Below are 16,581 nucleotides of genomic sequence, written 5' to 3'. Positions count from 1 at the left end.
ATAATATATGTGAGCTTATCAGAGCATGAAACACTCGAAACTTTCTAGTCATTACAGAACATTATGAATGATAAGTAAGAGGCTGCGAAAATCGCTAGCGGAGAACGTAAATAACGGCAAATATTCGATTATCTGATCGATAGCGATCGTTCGGGATGATAAAATGACAGAAACGAAAGAAAAACATCACTCGTCGCCGCGAGTGGCATATTATCACCTTTGAAGAACTTGAGTCGTCCTCCTCCGGAAGTGGAATTATTGTGCGGAACGGGTCCTTGCGGTGAATTGTCGTCGGAGACTCCTTTACTGCCGCTGTTGCCATTCATGCCATGTCTTCTGTCCACTTCCTCTGTCATTTTTGTACATGTTGTCAGAGTTGTGTTGTTTCTTTCCTGTATATGCATTTCATTTCTGACAAATCGAGAATCGTCAGCATGATGTCCTCCCGGGGCCGTCGCGGTTTCTCATCGCCTCCCCGTCGTTTATATCCCGTCTGGCGCGGGCCGAAGGCTTATTATTTGATACAGAAATCTCGCGAAACTTCAAACACTTCATTCTTCATTTACCACCTGCGAAAAACAGCTCGACTTGACGCTGAATCGAACATATTTAGGGAACACTCGGGCACAAAATTCGGTAACTTATAGCATTAGCGACGCGATGTCTTCTATTCTACACATTTTATAACACCCACAACACCTATGATTGAGAAATTCCGACGCCGGATTCTTTACCACAAATCGAACCCACGACACAACTCGACATTAGTTGTTCGTTTTCTACTAGTTCATTCACACCCAGCATCCATTTTGGTTCGTTCAAATGGATTTGTTCTTTCTTTGGTCTAATTTCCTGAGCGGCGATTGGCTCAAATGATTTCTTTCACTGGCAACACTTCGTCGCCGGCGCTCACGCACTCCGCTGATCGCCAAAATACGTGTTGTGGTTGTGGCGGCCATCTCGGTTTTGTCCCACTGTTTAGAATTTGTCATTCGCTCTGCAAATTTCAATTTAAAATCATAACATGTCGGAGGTTTCGTTCAAGAGAACCTTGGCGACGGAGGATCTTTCAAACGTTGAATTCGACACCAGCGAAGATGTCGAAGTTATTCCGACTTTCAATTCCATGGGACTTCGTGAAGAATTACTACGCGGGATTTACGCTTACGGTGAATACAATTGGTTATTCCTACGTTATTTACTACTGTTTATACTCGTTTCAATAATAATTGTGCAACAATATCCCTTGACGATATATTTTATTCGCTTAACTGTCATTTTGGCAGGGTTTACATTTTGAGGTTATAACATTCCTTGTGACATTTTATATGTTTATATTCCAGGTTTTGAAAAGCCCTCCGCAATCCAGCAGCGTAGTATTCAGCCCATAGTGAAAGGCAGAGATGTAATTGCTCAAGCCCAATCAGGAACAGGCAAAACTGCAACATTTTCCATTTCTATTCTTCAGTCATTGGACACGACAGTTCGTGAAACCCAAGTCCTGTGCTTATCACCGACCAGGGAGTTGGCGACGCAGATTCAGAAGGTGATCCTGGCTCTCGGAGACTTTATGAATGTACAGTGCCATGCTTGCATCGGAGGCACAAACCTCGGAGAAGATATCAGAAAACTTGATTACGGCCAGCATGTCGTCTCTGGTACTCCAGGAAGAGTATTTGGTTAGTAATGTGTTATTTTAAATTTCTTAACTTACTTATCTATTAATGCAGTTATTTCTAGCCATGGGTCTGTGAAAATTTGCTAAACCTTACACTACAGCAGGCCACGAGGCCCAATGACAGTAGTGTAGTAATATAAGTCAAACAATCTCAAACAAACACCCAGCCTTTGAAGGAAATCATAAATGTATTGTGACCTTAATGATAATCAAATCCAAAGTCCTCGGTTGAGAGCCCAATGCCTTGGACTTAAAATATCTACTATATACTTTTCGGTTGAAAAAACGATAATTGTGCCGCAGATGCCCGCATGAGCTTTTATATATTTTTTTTAACGAAAACAGTTTATTCCATGTAGACAATTATATTGAATACCTTTTTCGCAGATGCTTTTCGATCCAATAATTGTTAATTTAAAATTTGATATTTTCATACATTTTGATGCATCATTACCACAAACTAAGATTACATTAGGTTATATTAGGTTTGGTTTGGTCTAAAAAGAAAGTTATAAAATTTCATGGTGGCATCTGCGGCATATTTACCGAAAAAAACATTGATTTTGACACTCCCTTAACTGTTTGGTGTCACTTGCATGAGTATTATTGGCGCAAATTGCAAAAAGTCACGATGTTGAAAAAAATACCTGATTATTTAAATTCATAGGATTCTTCAGATTCCCCTAGTTGGAGCATAATATGGACACTGCGCAGCGCCTCCAAGAATCCCTGTCCAGGATAAGATTTGATAGTGTATAATTAAATTCGACTTCAATTTGATATTTCATGAATCTCACATATCGCCGTATTAAAGCAGACATTTGAATATAAAATTTAGCTATAAACCCCTGTGGAAAGATATTCCCCTATCAATTTTATGTAGCCAGTAAAAACCAATATATTGAACACTGTTTTGTAAGTAATAATCACATAAAACTCTGAGAAATTTCTATGTAGGTTATGTAAACAAAGCAATAGACTTCAAACCATAACGCGAGCTGCCATTTTTGTTTATGGTCAGCCAATGGAAGAAGAAAATAACTGACTTGTTACTAAAATAGTTACATGTAATATCGTTCAATTCGAAAATTTAACAGAAATAAGTTGTTATTGATTGATTTTGTCATATGAAAGTGGTCAAAAAGTAATGGACTAAGCTCATGATCTAATATTTTTTATGAAATTCAACTCACGACCAAAGTATAAGATCTCGTAAGTCGAAGAATGCCTTTACAGTATAACCTTGGATTGTAAGTAACTCGGTCTGCGAGTGTTTTGCAAGGCGAGCAAATTTTTTTAATAAATTTTAACTTGATGTTGGGCGAGGTCTTGCAATAGTACTTGGTAAAATTTTGTAGAAGACACCATCCGAGTAATTATTAAACATTTTTATATATGACTGATTTGGATTACAAACATGTATTCAGATCGAATTATGCCCGCAATCCAAGGTTTATGGTTAAAGTATGTTATGTTTCTACAGTAGAAACGTATGACGCAGTCGGGTGAACTGCATAATATAATAATGAATTTTCTGTATAACTGGTATACACAGGAACTGAACTGGTGCACTAACTTATTGACATATTGTTGATGAAATGTTATCTCGAGTGTGTTTTGTGTTTTTGAGTTTTTCACGAATATTTATTGCCGTTTGAGTAGTAAATAACATATCTCTTCTAACTTCAGATATGATTCGACGGCGTGTGTTGCGTACGAGATCAATTAAAATGCTGGTCCTCGACGAGGCTGACGAGATGCTGAACAAAGGCTTCAAAGAGCAGATCTACGATGTGTACCGTTACCTTCCTCCCGCCACCCAGGTGGTGCTGATCTCTGCCACCCTTCCTCACGAAATACTCGAGATGACTTCCAAATTCATGACAGATCCCATCAGAATATTGGTCAAACGGTAAGAGACAGCGCTTTATTATATAGACAGTTACCATATCACTTGAAACAGTAAATTTATTAAATATATCTTTGGTAATGTTGGTGATATTATAACATCAAAATCACATAAAGAAAAATAATTATTCTTACATTAAATTTAATTGCATTCTCCATAACTCTTCCAATAAATTGTCCTGACGTTGTACCATGTTCAGTTTGCGAAAGAAGTGGAAATTATTGAATATCAAGACTAGAGTATAAGACAGCCAAACTGAAATGTATGTTGCGAAGCTTAGAAACAGGGAATCGAACCGAAAACTGTTATTTTTGACGGAACGAAAACCAGAACCAAACTGGAAAAAAATGTTCTATATACATTGTACCGCGAGTGTAAAACCAAGGCATCTGCAAAAGACATATTTTGGATATATTAGGGTTTGAAGTCTTCGTTTTGTTAGGAGGAATAGAGTTTCTAAAAAAAAAACCATAATATTTGGTTTATATCTACATTATATTGCATGTTCTTTCAGTTACTTCACTTTTACATTATCAAGTTCACGACTTTTGCAGTTGTTTTGCATTTAATCTCGAAATTGAAAAATTTGCAGATGCATTGGTTTTACACTCACGGTGCGACATGTTCAAACACGCGCGTTAACATGATCTTACTCCCCACTTCAGTTGTCATAGTATTTTAAAAATTCATGGGCGCAGCCATGCGGTGCAGCATAACCATTGGTTTGAGAGTGTGGCGCCCGGCTAACATACAAGTTCCATAAAATGTTCTAAAGTATGGTAGAAAATAAATTTTTAATACAAATAAAGATCAATCACTCAGAGCTAAACCGGAAAAAGTGGATAAACGGTTATTTGTTTAAGAACGAAAACCGGAACCGAACCAATATATATTTTTTTCCTTGAACAGAAATGAAAAAAAAATAACGGTTCGAAGCCCTGCCTAGAAATGAGGAACTTTCAGAGATCGTATTAAAAGTGAAGCAGATCAGAAAAAATTGTGATGTTCAGAATGTCATCAAATGGGGAAGAAAACAAAAGAATATTGTAGAATGCACTTGTCGAAACAATAGGCAAAACTAGGCTCATACACATTGTGGCTCGCTAGCCATCCTCCTCTGATGGAGTAATAGCTGGGACTCAACTTCATAAAATCTGAAGGATGTGAATAAAAACAGACCCCAAGAGATTATAACGAGTATATTATATAAGAGATCTTACTCATGCAGGAGCTAGACTATGATAGTCGACTATGGTATGGAATGTAATTAAATATCATTTTTGTTTTAGTGATGAGTTGACACTGGAAGGCATCAAACAGTTCTTTGTAGCTGTGGAACGCGAGGAATGGAAATTCGACACGCTGTGCGACTTGTACGATACGCTCACCATCACGCAGGCTGTCATATTCTGCAACACCAAGCGCAAAGTGGACTGGCTCACGGAGAAGATGCGTGAAGCCAACTTCACCGTTAGTTCCATGCACGGAGACATGCCGCAAAAGGAGAGGGATAACATCATGAAGGAGTTCCGTTCGGCACAGAGGTTTGTTTGTTTTATTATTTATGTACATACATGGTTATAATAAGCCTTAAGGTGATGTCTCTAGGTAAAGTTGTTATCGAAAAATAGCTAGAAAAGTTTATTAATCGGTAGATATATATTCAAAAGTAATGAGAAAAATAAAATAAAAAATTAAGATGTATCGTGGAGTTCTATATACCAAAAATACGTGTCAAATTCGGTACATTTCTATCGGGTGGTAAGAATGAATGACATAAGATTTATTATCAAAATTACGATAAAAATATACCTAAATCTATTACCTAGCGAAACGCTAAACGTAAATTGGAATTTATTATATCCTTATATCTTTTTTTTCAAATTTAAAAAACATCGATTTAGAGGTTAGAAAGCACGCAATTAAAATCGAAATATCTCGGCTTACACGCAATTTATCGCGAATAACGCTTAGCGTTTCTATTAAAAATATTATTTATTAATTTTTACGGCAGTTATTTAAATTTAATCTTGTATTTTTGTATATTAACGAATCGATAGAAATCGAAACCATAATAATTGCTCGAATTGGCAACATGCTGACAACACTAAGCCGACGCTTGGCCGTATAGTGCTGCCGTCGTGGAATTATTTGGAAACAAAATTTCTTCATACAAAATACACACACAACCATAACATGACGTTGAAAATGAAACTCACACATAGACAAGACAAAATAACATTATTTTTCTCTGAATCTTGGCAAAAATCAGTTTGTGTTAAACTTCTATGCGAAATTGCCATATGAATAAAAATAACTTAACAAATTAAAATTACAATATTTACTTAATATACGTAGGAACCTGCCTATATTCAAAATTTGATACTGAAAATTATTTTCAATTAGTATTTGCTTAAATTACAACTGTTTTTTACCATTATTTATGATAAAAATAAACAAATCTCGCATTTTGACATATTATGGCAGCACCATCAATAATCACCGCGCGCTTAGGCAACCGCCAATCAATTTTATCTTTTTATTAATTAATTGTAATAATTATAATTAATTATAAATTAATTAACTAATCAGTAACATTTTCGTTACTAAGTAGGTCGTGTGATTATTGATTGATTTTTGGTGAAGAAATCACACATTGTATGATTTTCTGCAACCAAAATTATTTTATTAGGTTATGTTGTAGCTACTGACGTTTGGCGTGTTGTTATTCTTTATGTTTTATGCATTTTTATATAATTTATGTTACTCAGTGCAAATTACGTGATATTGTTGTGATAAATTATATTGTGAGTGTTTAAATTACATCACATATTCAGTGTAGTTTAATTAAATAGTGAATACCAGAGGTGTGTGATAAGTGAATATAAATCTTTGTTACATATTGATCTAGTACCTATATTTTATTAATAATTATGGATGTGCCATGTGTAAGTGTTAAAAAATATAAGTCCTACACTAGAAAAAATACAAAACTATCTTAAACTACCAAAATATTGATGAAAAGTCGTGATGAATACTTTAGGAAACGGAAGTTAGTATCATCCAACACAGCCGTTGCTTGTGAACCAATTCCGGTGATAAATAGTGATGTATCCATCTCGGATGACCCAGACAATCTTCCAGTATTGACAGATGAGCACAATTATTGTGTGAGACTTGATAGTTGTGAAGACATTCAGAGCTGTTGGCCGAAAAAATTGAAAACGTATTCGGTATACGGTATATCGTATACGGTATTAAGTCAACATTGCATTTTGAATGCAGGTGTTGTGAGAAAACAGCGTCAGTATTAACTGAACCCCAAACGTCTACGATTAATACATCATTTGTTTGGGGATCTTTAAATATCGGGATTGGTTACAGTCAGGCACAGGAATTATGCGGTATTGTGGGAATTCCATTCATGTCTTCGGGAACGTTCCAAAGGCATGAAAAAAAAGTTAGCCAGTCATGGAAAACTCATTTGTGTGATCAAATGTCGAAGGATATAGAGATCGAGAAACAGTTGGCTATAGAAAATAATGAAATTGATGAAAAACACCCCTATATAACGGTCATTGTTGACGGAGGTTGGTCAAGAAGGAGTTATGGCCATAGTTTTTCTGCCAAATCCGGAGTGGCATGCATCATCGGAAAACGAACAGGAAAACTTCTTTACCTAGGTGTTAAGAACAAATATTGCCACATTTGTACCATCGCAGCCAATGAAAAAAAACCAGCTAAGAAACATGAGTGTAATATATCTTTTTCTGGACCATCGACAGGCATGGAGCAAACCATTGTAGTTGAGGGACTAAATTATATTTTTGACAAACATCAAGTATGGGTAAAATTTTTAATAGGGGATGGTGATTCAAGTGTATTTGCTAGGGTGCGTGAGAGAGCACCGTTTGGGTATAAAATTAAAAAAATGGAATGCGCGAATCACATGGTCAAATGCTACACTAGCAAACTTTATACGATGGTTAATAACGTAAAATACGATACGAAAAGCCGAAGCTTATTGCGGAAGGAGATTAAACGTCTCAAAAGTGCTGCACGATACGCTATAAAACGATGCGAAGGCAATATCACTCAGTTAAAGTTGGATTTGAAAAATGGACCCAATCATGTATTTGGCGAACACTCTGAGTGCCGTGCAGATTACTTCAAATAATTAAAAGTGTTGTTATTAGTCGGCTAAATCGTCAAAATCGTCTTAAGGCGAGACGTTTAGATTTCACTTCCAGGTATAAAAAACCAACTGTCCCTGTAAGCAACCAAGCTGACTGTGAATATGGCCCGCATGCTGCCGATTCAGATATTCCACAGTTGGACTTACAGGAGAAAATGAAAGAAATTATGGAATCTTTACAGGCTGGGGTTTCTTGCGATACAGATTGTAAGCAATTGCAGTTGGCGACAGTAGGGCAAAGTGAAAATTATTTGTGGATTGATGCCAGGCATAAACGTTTGACAGCATCTAAGTTTGGGAATATTTTCAAAATGAGAAATACGACACCACGGCATAATACTGTTAAAAATATACTTTTCCCAAGTGATATTGTGACAAAGGATATAATGTATGGCAGGAAGAATGAACGCACTGCTATTGCCTTATATGAAGCAAAAAACAAAGTCACTGTTATGCCTTGTGGTCTTTTTGTAAGAACGGAATTCCCATTTTTAGGAGCAAGCCCCGACGGTTTAATTGGGGAAAATGGGTTGATAGAAGTTAAATGTCTTCCGTCCATCGGTTCCAAACCAATTTTAGAGGCAGCATTACAAAACAATATATTATGTTTAACTATTGTGAACTCCGTACTTCACTTAAAAGAATCACATAATTATTGGTTTCAAATACAGGGACAGTTGTACATTGCGAAGAAGGAATACTGTGATTTAATTGTATATGCCGACAGTGGAATCGAAATCATACGACTTTTGCCAGATCCACAGTTTGAGACACGTGTTCTACCGCGTTTGATAAGTTTTTATAATGATTGCCTTCTTCCAGAATTAGCTGATAGCCGTATCCAACGGGGTATGAGAATTCGCGAACCTGAGTTTATATTAAATAATTTGCAAACTAAAGCGAAGAAAATAAAAAAGTAATTTATGTTGACTTCTGATATAATTCTCGCAATAAATATGTCATAGTTTTCCTTGACATTTGGACATGGAATTTCGCGTATCCATAAAACTGATAGACTACGTAGTGCGCTCTTAGAAATCACAAAGGCCTACCGAGCAACTTCAACGGACGCGCTTCCGGTCCTGGCCGCATTCTTCCACTTGACCTGCACATACAGGTCAGCGGTCCGTCAACGAAGCTCCTCAAAGGTGAGGAGGCCGTTGTTGGTGACTTTCACCTTGCCCCGCCTCCTCGGCATGTTGCTGAAAAAGTAACCTGACTATACGTCTATTGACGCTTGACGCGGCATAGAAGACCTGGCAGCGACGGTGGAATGAATCAACCAAGGGCCGGCACACATTTTAATTTTTTCCAGACATTAAATGGCGATTGGAGATAACCAAATATCTGACTCCTGACCATCACACCGATCAATTTGTGATTGGACACGGTGGGTTAGCTGGCAAGCTCTTTGAGCTTGGACTTGTAAGCCGTCCGACATGTCCATGCGGAGGGGTAATTCAGGATGCCAACCACATCCTCTGGGAATGTCTTAGAATGTGCTCCCGAACGGGAGGAGATGCTCAGGTCGGTCCAACCAGCTGTTGGGCCCATCGGGCCGTCCGACTTGGTTGCTACTAAGGCCAATTATCCTGCATTTAAAAAATTTGCGGCGTCTTACTGCGGGCGTGAAGATCTCTACACGTAATTTTTGCTGTTCGTATGATTAGCTTCATTATTTTTTCATATATACAATAGAATTATTTTTATTTTAATAATTTCCTTGCGCTCTTCTCTCCCCGGAACTTTGCATTAGAAAGTAACTTCTTTAAACTCAGTCAGAGCTCACTTTGAGCGTAGCAACCTTAGTCCTGGGTATCTTTTCCTAGGGCATTCCCAGCCTAAAACTGAACTAGATGCTTCACATCAACCAATGTAGGGCCACGTGATGGCTCGTGGGTTAACTTCAATAATATTGCTTATTATATATACTTCATTAGAATAAACAACTTCTTTTGTAGCTGTTTATGCATGCCATGCTTGTTTCGTGGATTTTCACGATGGTTTTCAGATTTTTCGTGTTCTATGCTTATAACGATATCTCATAATTATTATTAATTTACAATGCTATACAATGTAACCAATGATTTATTATATTCTAAAATGTTTTAATGAAAATAACTAGTGGAACTTTTTTATATAATTATATACCATATATAGTTAGTTTATTTAGTGGTTATTTTGGTTTCTTTGGCAATTCTTCCAGAATATATTCCTAGAATTGTCGGACTTGAGCGATAATAAAACGCATTTCTAATCTACGCATGCGTTTTACTATTTATTATACATGTTTTCCTGATATCGTCGCCTTGGAAGTGAATAGAGCTTCACGGATGTCATTTGTGTATTAGATTGTTTAGCAAATTTGATGGAAATCATGTTCCTGTAAAAAGATCAGTTATTTTTCTTCACCATAATAATAATTATAACCAATAAGTATTTCAAAAATTGTTTGGTCAAATAAAAACGTTTTTGAATTTTGTGTGGATTACCTCTATTCACTTCCAAGGTGAAGATATTCACCAAGATTTATTTTCAACACGTCTAGTATTCTCAATACTTTCTATAACCTGATTCCTAAACCTAAACAATTTTTCACAAACATGTGTTTGGATCCAGCGTGTCTATTCCTTAGACTATGTACGCAAGACGCTTCCCGCTGCTATCTAAGGAAGGTTTGTATCCAATTGTTGTAATTGTTACAATAAGTGCTATGTTTTAACAGCACTTTTCTTGGCAAAGCTAAACTTTCGAGCGAGATGACTGTTTAGACCAAGGGTTCCCAACCTCGGAACTCGACGGGTTTTCTGTGGGGTCGCCAGCTTATAAAGCTAAAAAAAATTCACTATAATGCAATTTTTATTTTGGGCAGAGAGGTGGTGGCGTTCTCATTGCTGTACGCTCCGACCGACCAGACAGTATATCTGTTGTTGACTGTCACTTTGCTGCAGCTATTGACGTCGTTATTATTCGATTACGGTGAAATGGGTCATTTTTCACTGTTGCGTGTATTTTCCACCGCGATCGTCTCGCGATGCATATAATTCGTTCTTTTCATACTTTGAAAACTTGCCAGTTGATAATTGTATAACCATCTAACCATCATTGGTGATTTCAATTTGTATTCATCTCATTTCTTATCCTGTATGAATCTCAAGCAGTTTTCAGAGATAAGAAATTGAGATACCCGGGGTTCCAGCGGCTAGCTCAGGTGTCCATCGAACCCCGGATTCACAAAAAAAAGATAAAAAAAGGATTTATATATGTTGGTAAAATTAAATAAAACACTAAGTCTTTCTCGTGCGGTCTTAGCGTTATATATTTTAATATTTGGTTGGACAACGTTACTTTATAGTCCATTACATATTTTGTTTTTACAATTAGTTACACAGGTCCGTACACGGTTTACAAAGGACGCTTACTAACTTTCTTTTTCAAATTCCCCGTACCTACGCCGTCCAGCAAAAAGGACTCTCGTGATTGGACATACGATTAAAGCACTTGCATCACAAAAAATGGAAGAAAGCGAAGTGTCTTAGCGATTATATTTTATTTTCTTATATCATATCACGTGTATTATATCAAATCTTGTGACATTGTCAATGTTATCAATGGAATCCAGTTTTTACTCTTGGCAGACGATTTAAAATTATATGTGTCAATTCACAGTGAATTAGATTGTCACATATTACAAAATAACTAGTAGAACTTTTTTATATTATAATAAGTGAAGGTAATTCCATAAACAACGTTTTTTGTGTAATTGAATTTGATCAAATTATATACCTACAATATATTATAATATACTATCATAAAAATGTCAATACGATATAATAAAATATTGTACTTATTTAAAAAAATTAATAATTATTTGAATAAGTATATATATATAATAATATTATAGTAAGTAGAATATATTATATTCTTATAATATGTAAATGAATTTTTGTCTAGCGATTTTTTTCATCTGGCAATACTTGCAACTTATTATGGTAACTTACTGCCATCTGGTTAGAATCGACCAAAGTTTTTAGTAACAGATTTTTAGAAATTCATGGTAGATGCCTGTAAATATAAATAGATGGCGTGAAAGTCACATTATATGTGTAATTTAGGCCAAAGACATCGCCTTAAATGACGTTCAGTAGGATGAAAATTAGCATACTCAGTGTTTTATTGATTCCAATGCAAAACCCATTTAGATTATATTCTTTTATGACTAACGATTCGACAGTGCAGTATAATTATAGATACACAAGCTATAAATAATTGCTAGTACAGTCTTATAATTTAACAGATTAAATTATCCCATGTTCTGTTCCCATGCGTTTTGAATTAACCGCCATGGGTTAACAGCATTGCATCTGAGATTTTTCAAAATTCTGTCAGTAATGGCCACCATTATGTTACATACCTACTAACTTTGATTCATACCTGGCATTAAAAAATCTCAAAATTTTAGTTCAGTTTCGACTTTCAATTTTATCATTGACCTGTTTTATCCACCGATATGATTATTATGTCAAAATGGTTATTTTTATATTCTTTATTCGTTTATATTAGGCCGCGTCGTTTACTAAAACCCTCAATATTCTCTATACTATCACTATTACATAATAATCAATTGAAGAAACTGATATGTATCAATCAGCCATCACATCGAAGCTATTACAAACACTCAATAATGACGAGCTCTCGACTACCTGTTGTTCAGACTCAAAAAGAATCGAATGTCTACCGACATTTCTTCTCACATCCGAGGTTTTAACAGCTCAATGAGTATTTGCTGTCTTAAATTTTTTATTTAAATTTCTTCATTAAAGTCTTGGGAAACATCAACATAATTGATATTTAAGTTGCTGGTCTGATTAGTAAAGCATAAGCTCGGTATGGGACCGATTCTGGTTCAAATCCCACTTTGTCCAAAATTCTTTCAAAAAATTTTCTAATAAATATGTTTTGCAGGTTGTTTAAAGTTATGTATTTTCAACGAAGAATATTACATTCTTAAATCTTGTGTATATAGTATTGAATAGAAGATAATTTAATTATAACATTATGGCATTGTGTAAAAAATGCGAAGATCGTAATTGTTTCAATTTTATTTATAGTAATAATATAGCAATAAAAAAATCATAATTATTCGTAATGTTTTTCATTTTTAGCCGTGTCCTTATCACAACAGACGTGTGGGCGAGAGGTATCGACGTCCAGCAAGTGTCTCTGGTCATCAACTATGACCTGCCGAACAATCGCGAGCTCTACATCCACAGGATAGGCAGATCGGGTCGTTTCGGAAGGAAGGGTGTCGCCATCAACTTTGTCAAGTCCGACGACATCAGAATCCTTCGAGACATCGAACAGTACTACTCAACGCAGATTGACGAGATGCCAATGAACGTGGCGGATTTGATCTAAACCGGCTCGGCCTGACTTTATTTCTAAGCAGAGTATGAACTGAGCAAGATTCGAGGAAGAATTTACATTCTGACTGTAGGATGATTATTGTTTTGATATGTATGTTATTTAACCAGGCAATCAATGCTCCATTAGAACCTCGGAATATGTAAACTAGTAATTCACAGGGAGAGTGTGCCACTAGAACCTGCCATAGTTCACATGCAAATGTATGGCAACTCAAACCATGCAAACGTTCTATACAAACCGTATGAGAGTAGTCTGGATTGAAGATTTATGACAGCAAAGTGATAATAAATGTCTTGATGGCTGAACACAAAATATTCAGCGATTGTTGCTCAGTTCATATACCAATTTAGATAACTAGATAATGTTAACATTATGTGAATGGATGTGTGAGTGATTGATTATGTATGTGTCTGAATATCTTTGCGAAAGATATACTTTAACATTATTAATTTATCATAATAATAATACTGGGATTTCTATGTTTGCTTTACCGAATCTTAAATATTATGCTGTTAATTTACTTGCATCTTTCATACAAAGGAAGGGTTTTGTTTGATTGTAATTATCCTGTGTTTAAAATCATTTCCTTAAACTAACATGCCCCCAATTATTATGTCATATCATGAGAGCACGATTGTAATTAATTATTGCTTTAACAAACTATAGAACTATCCGAGAGTTCTAAGGCAATCTAAACAAAAAAGAATCTTATTTGGTTATGTCGAAAACTTTAAAAAGTAGCGATCTAAGCTCACTGTATTTTCAAAATTAAACAGTATCCACCAAAGAGAATAAATAAATATGTACACATTATATAATATTGTTTTGACTTAACTATATGCTGCAAACTTTACTTTTAAAATACGACAACATTTTCTTCATTGAAAACTAATGGTATATAAGTATAATGATAGTAAAACCAGGAATCTGTCGGTAACTATGAGTATTTTCCAATAAATCTTTTCTATAAAAACTGTATTGTTATTATCAGCCCTTCATTCCCTGGACTATAAATATCTACATAGATGGAAAATAAATGGGATGGGACATCAGTCACGACAACTCATGGGGAAGTAATTCTTACAGACCTACAGACTTATCTAAAGAATGGATAGGGGAGCCACCGTCGAAACTACCCAATCAAGACTCGCAACTGGACAGAATCTGACATTCGAATGGCGTCCATATAGTAGGTCATAGTTCCATTTTTGACCTTTAGATAAGTTTGTATGACTACTCAGCGCTCGGAATGGAGCAGAATGCCCTGGAGCGCGCTTCCGGTTCGTGAATTCCTCGAGAATATCGTTCCGTCTCGTGGAATCCTTGAATATACCGTTTCTTCTCGTGGAATCCTAGAAGATAGCAAGATGTCTCGTAAAATTCTCGAACCTCATCTGATTATTTCATATGGCGTTCTGGTTCAAAATATTTAAAAAAATAATAAAATAATTATCTTTCTATTAAACAATGATTTTAATGGTTGAAAATCCCTGATTACTGTTCCTACATATAATAATATGTCGATACAAAAAATGGGTGCCACAATTAGCCAAGTTAAAATTTTGTTCTTAAAAATGCATCGAGCTAGGTATATTTTTTCCCAACAATGCAATAAAATTCTAGATAACCCATGTGTCTAATAATAAAATAGTTACAAGATAAAAAGAACTTTTTATATAGAACGTTTTTAAATTTTCTGTTGAATCATATAAACTTGACTTGACTAGCTTAAACGATCAAAAAAATTTGTATTTGATAGAAAGAAATACTGAATAATGAAATGTCATTTCATATTGATTTCCATAGTAACGCACGTATATATTAATAATTTAGTTGCTAGACCCCCGAGCAACCAATAATGGTATCGAAATAACTTTTCATACAAAACAGTATTAACTGAAAATGAATTAAACTCTACTTAAAGATGGCTAAAAGTATTAAAAAAAATGCATTGGCATTGTGTTCTGATATATTTTAAAAGTTTCAAATGCCTAGCTAGTCGGGAAGTTAGTTAAAAATTGATTGCAAGATTTGTACCGGACAAATAAGAATACGAGCTAAAAAAAACGTAAAATAAAAGTTTTTATTGAAGAAAGCACCTTAGATTTATTCCTCTCTTCCGTTTTTTTAATAAGCACATTGAGATAATAGTATATTATTATAACAATGTTTTTTTGCGTGCAGACAAAATCACAAAATACAACATATATTTAGGGTACCTGGTATTATGGGTATAGATTATAGAAGGACGTAAGGTAGATGGTTTGTGAAATACAAAAGTTTTTTTTTTTTTTTCGACCATGTCCGATCCTAATAGCATCATATGGGCCTCCACAGAGTAGAGGTTTGTTTTTACGAGAAATGGATGTCAGCCACTTGCTCAACCTATTAGGTCCATACCCTGACACAAATTGAAAAACAATATCTGTACTTGCCAGACCCAGGATTCGAACCTGGGACCCACGGCATGATAGTCAAGCCGCGCGGCCACCGTGGGCGTTTGAAATACAAAAGTATCATGATGCAATCAATCCACTTTTGCTTTTTTCTATTATATAAATGGGACCCGAAAGATATTAATATACGCGTTATATTGGATCGCTATTTATGATAATCACGATTAAGATGTATAATTATTTATCATATTTAAATGCACATACCTACACATATATTGTATTAAAATGTCAGTGGTAGCAATCGGTGATTGCCAGCTGTTCTGCTAGGCCTGAAATGGAGTCAAACGATATTGTGAAGGCCAGACTCTAGAATAGATTACGCATATGACTCCAAATTTGTATTGGCAGTGACGACATGCAAATCGCAAAAGTGACAAATCAGCGAAATGTCAAACTGTCTGACGTGAATGAAAATCCATCACGAAAGGAAAACTATGGCGCCGTCTATACATACTTTACAATTATATTAAAATCTAACACCATGTCATTAGGACGCCAAGCCGTCTGCAAGACCTAGCGAGACAGACTGGCGAGAGCCATCTGGCTCAGCTAGTATTAATAAATACGGAATTAAGCAACAAGGTAATTTTAAACCAGCGGCACTCCATTTCAACTTCTTACCAATAAGAAAAACAAATAATTTGGATAGTTCGATGAACCTAAAAAACACTTTTATTTATTTTGTGAACCTGATTCTAAATCACCACAACAGAGCTAGTCGAAAAATCTAGGTTATTACAAGTTGTGTTTTTGTTTTGTTACGCCAAAGAAGTATAACTTCTAACGGATGGTTTATGGAGATTGACAGATGCTGTTGCGCTATTGTATATATTATTGAAAATATTTATATAGCGCCCAGGGATTCCTTGTTTTCTGAGTGCGTCGAGTATTGAACATTTCTTTATCGAATCAAACG

At 35.5% G+C, this 16,581-nt stretch overlaps 2 protein-coding genes across 2 annotated transcripts in view; one reads left to right on the top strand and one right to left on the bottom strand.

The window, feature by feature from the left end:
* Nucleotides 1–781, bottom strand: part of H (transcriptional corepressor hairless) — a 249,032-nt gene extending 248,251 nt beyond the window's left edge. Inside the window, exon 1 of the mRNA XM_085947934.1 lies at nucleotides 218–781. Coding sequence (XP_085804060.1) covers nucleotides 218–404 — 187 coding nt within the window. The 5' untranslated portion in view covers nucleotides 405–781. The remainder of the gene's footprint in view (nucleotides 1–217) is intronic.
* Nucleotides 782–923: 142 nt separating this feature from the next.
* LOC147071333 (eukaryotic initiation factor 4A-III) lies at nucleotides 924–14,640 on the top strand. The gene is made up of 5 exons (XM_085947944.1): nucleotides 924–1,169; nucleotides 1,344–1,679; nucleotides 3,368–3,590; nucleotides 4,877–5,131; nucleotides 12,948–14,640. Exons 1-5 carry the CDS (start codon nucleotides 1,025–1,027, stop codon nucleotides 13,198–13,200), a joined length of 1,212 nt encoding a protein of 403 aa, XP_085804070.1. The 5' UTR covers nucleotides 924–1,024; the 3' UTR covers nucleotides 13,201–14,640.
* The last annotated feature ends 1,941 nt before the right edge of the window (nucleotides 14,641–16,581 follow it).

The sequence above is a fragment of the Rhyacophila brunnea genome, unplaced genomic scaffold (genome assembly GCF_057557595.1).
Source record: "Rhyacophila brunnea isolate RB1 unplaced genomic scaffold, BYU_Rbru_1.0 scaffold_20, whole genome shotgun sequence".
Lineage (NCBI taxonomy): Eukaryota > Metazoa > Arthropoda > Insecta > Trichoptera > Rhyacophilidae > Rhyacophila > Rhyacophila brunnea.
The sequence above is the reverse complement of the archived record's forward strand: the minus strand, read 5'-3'. Positions and strand labels throughout refer to the sequence as shown.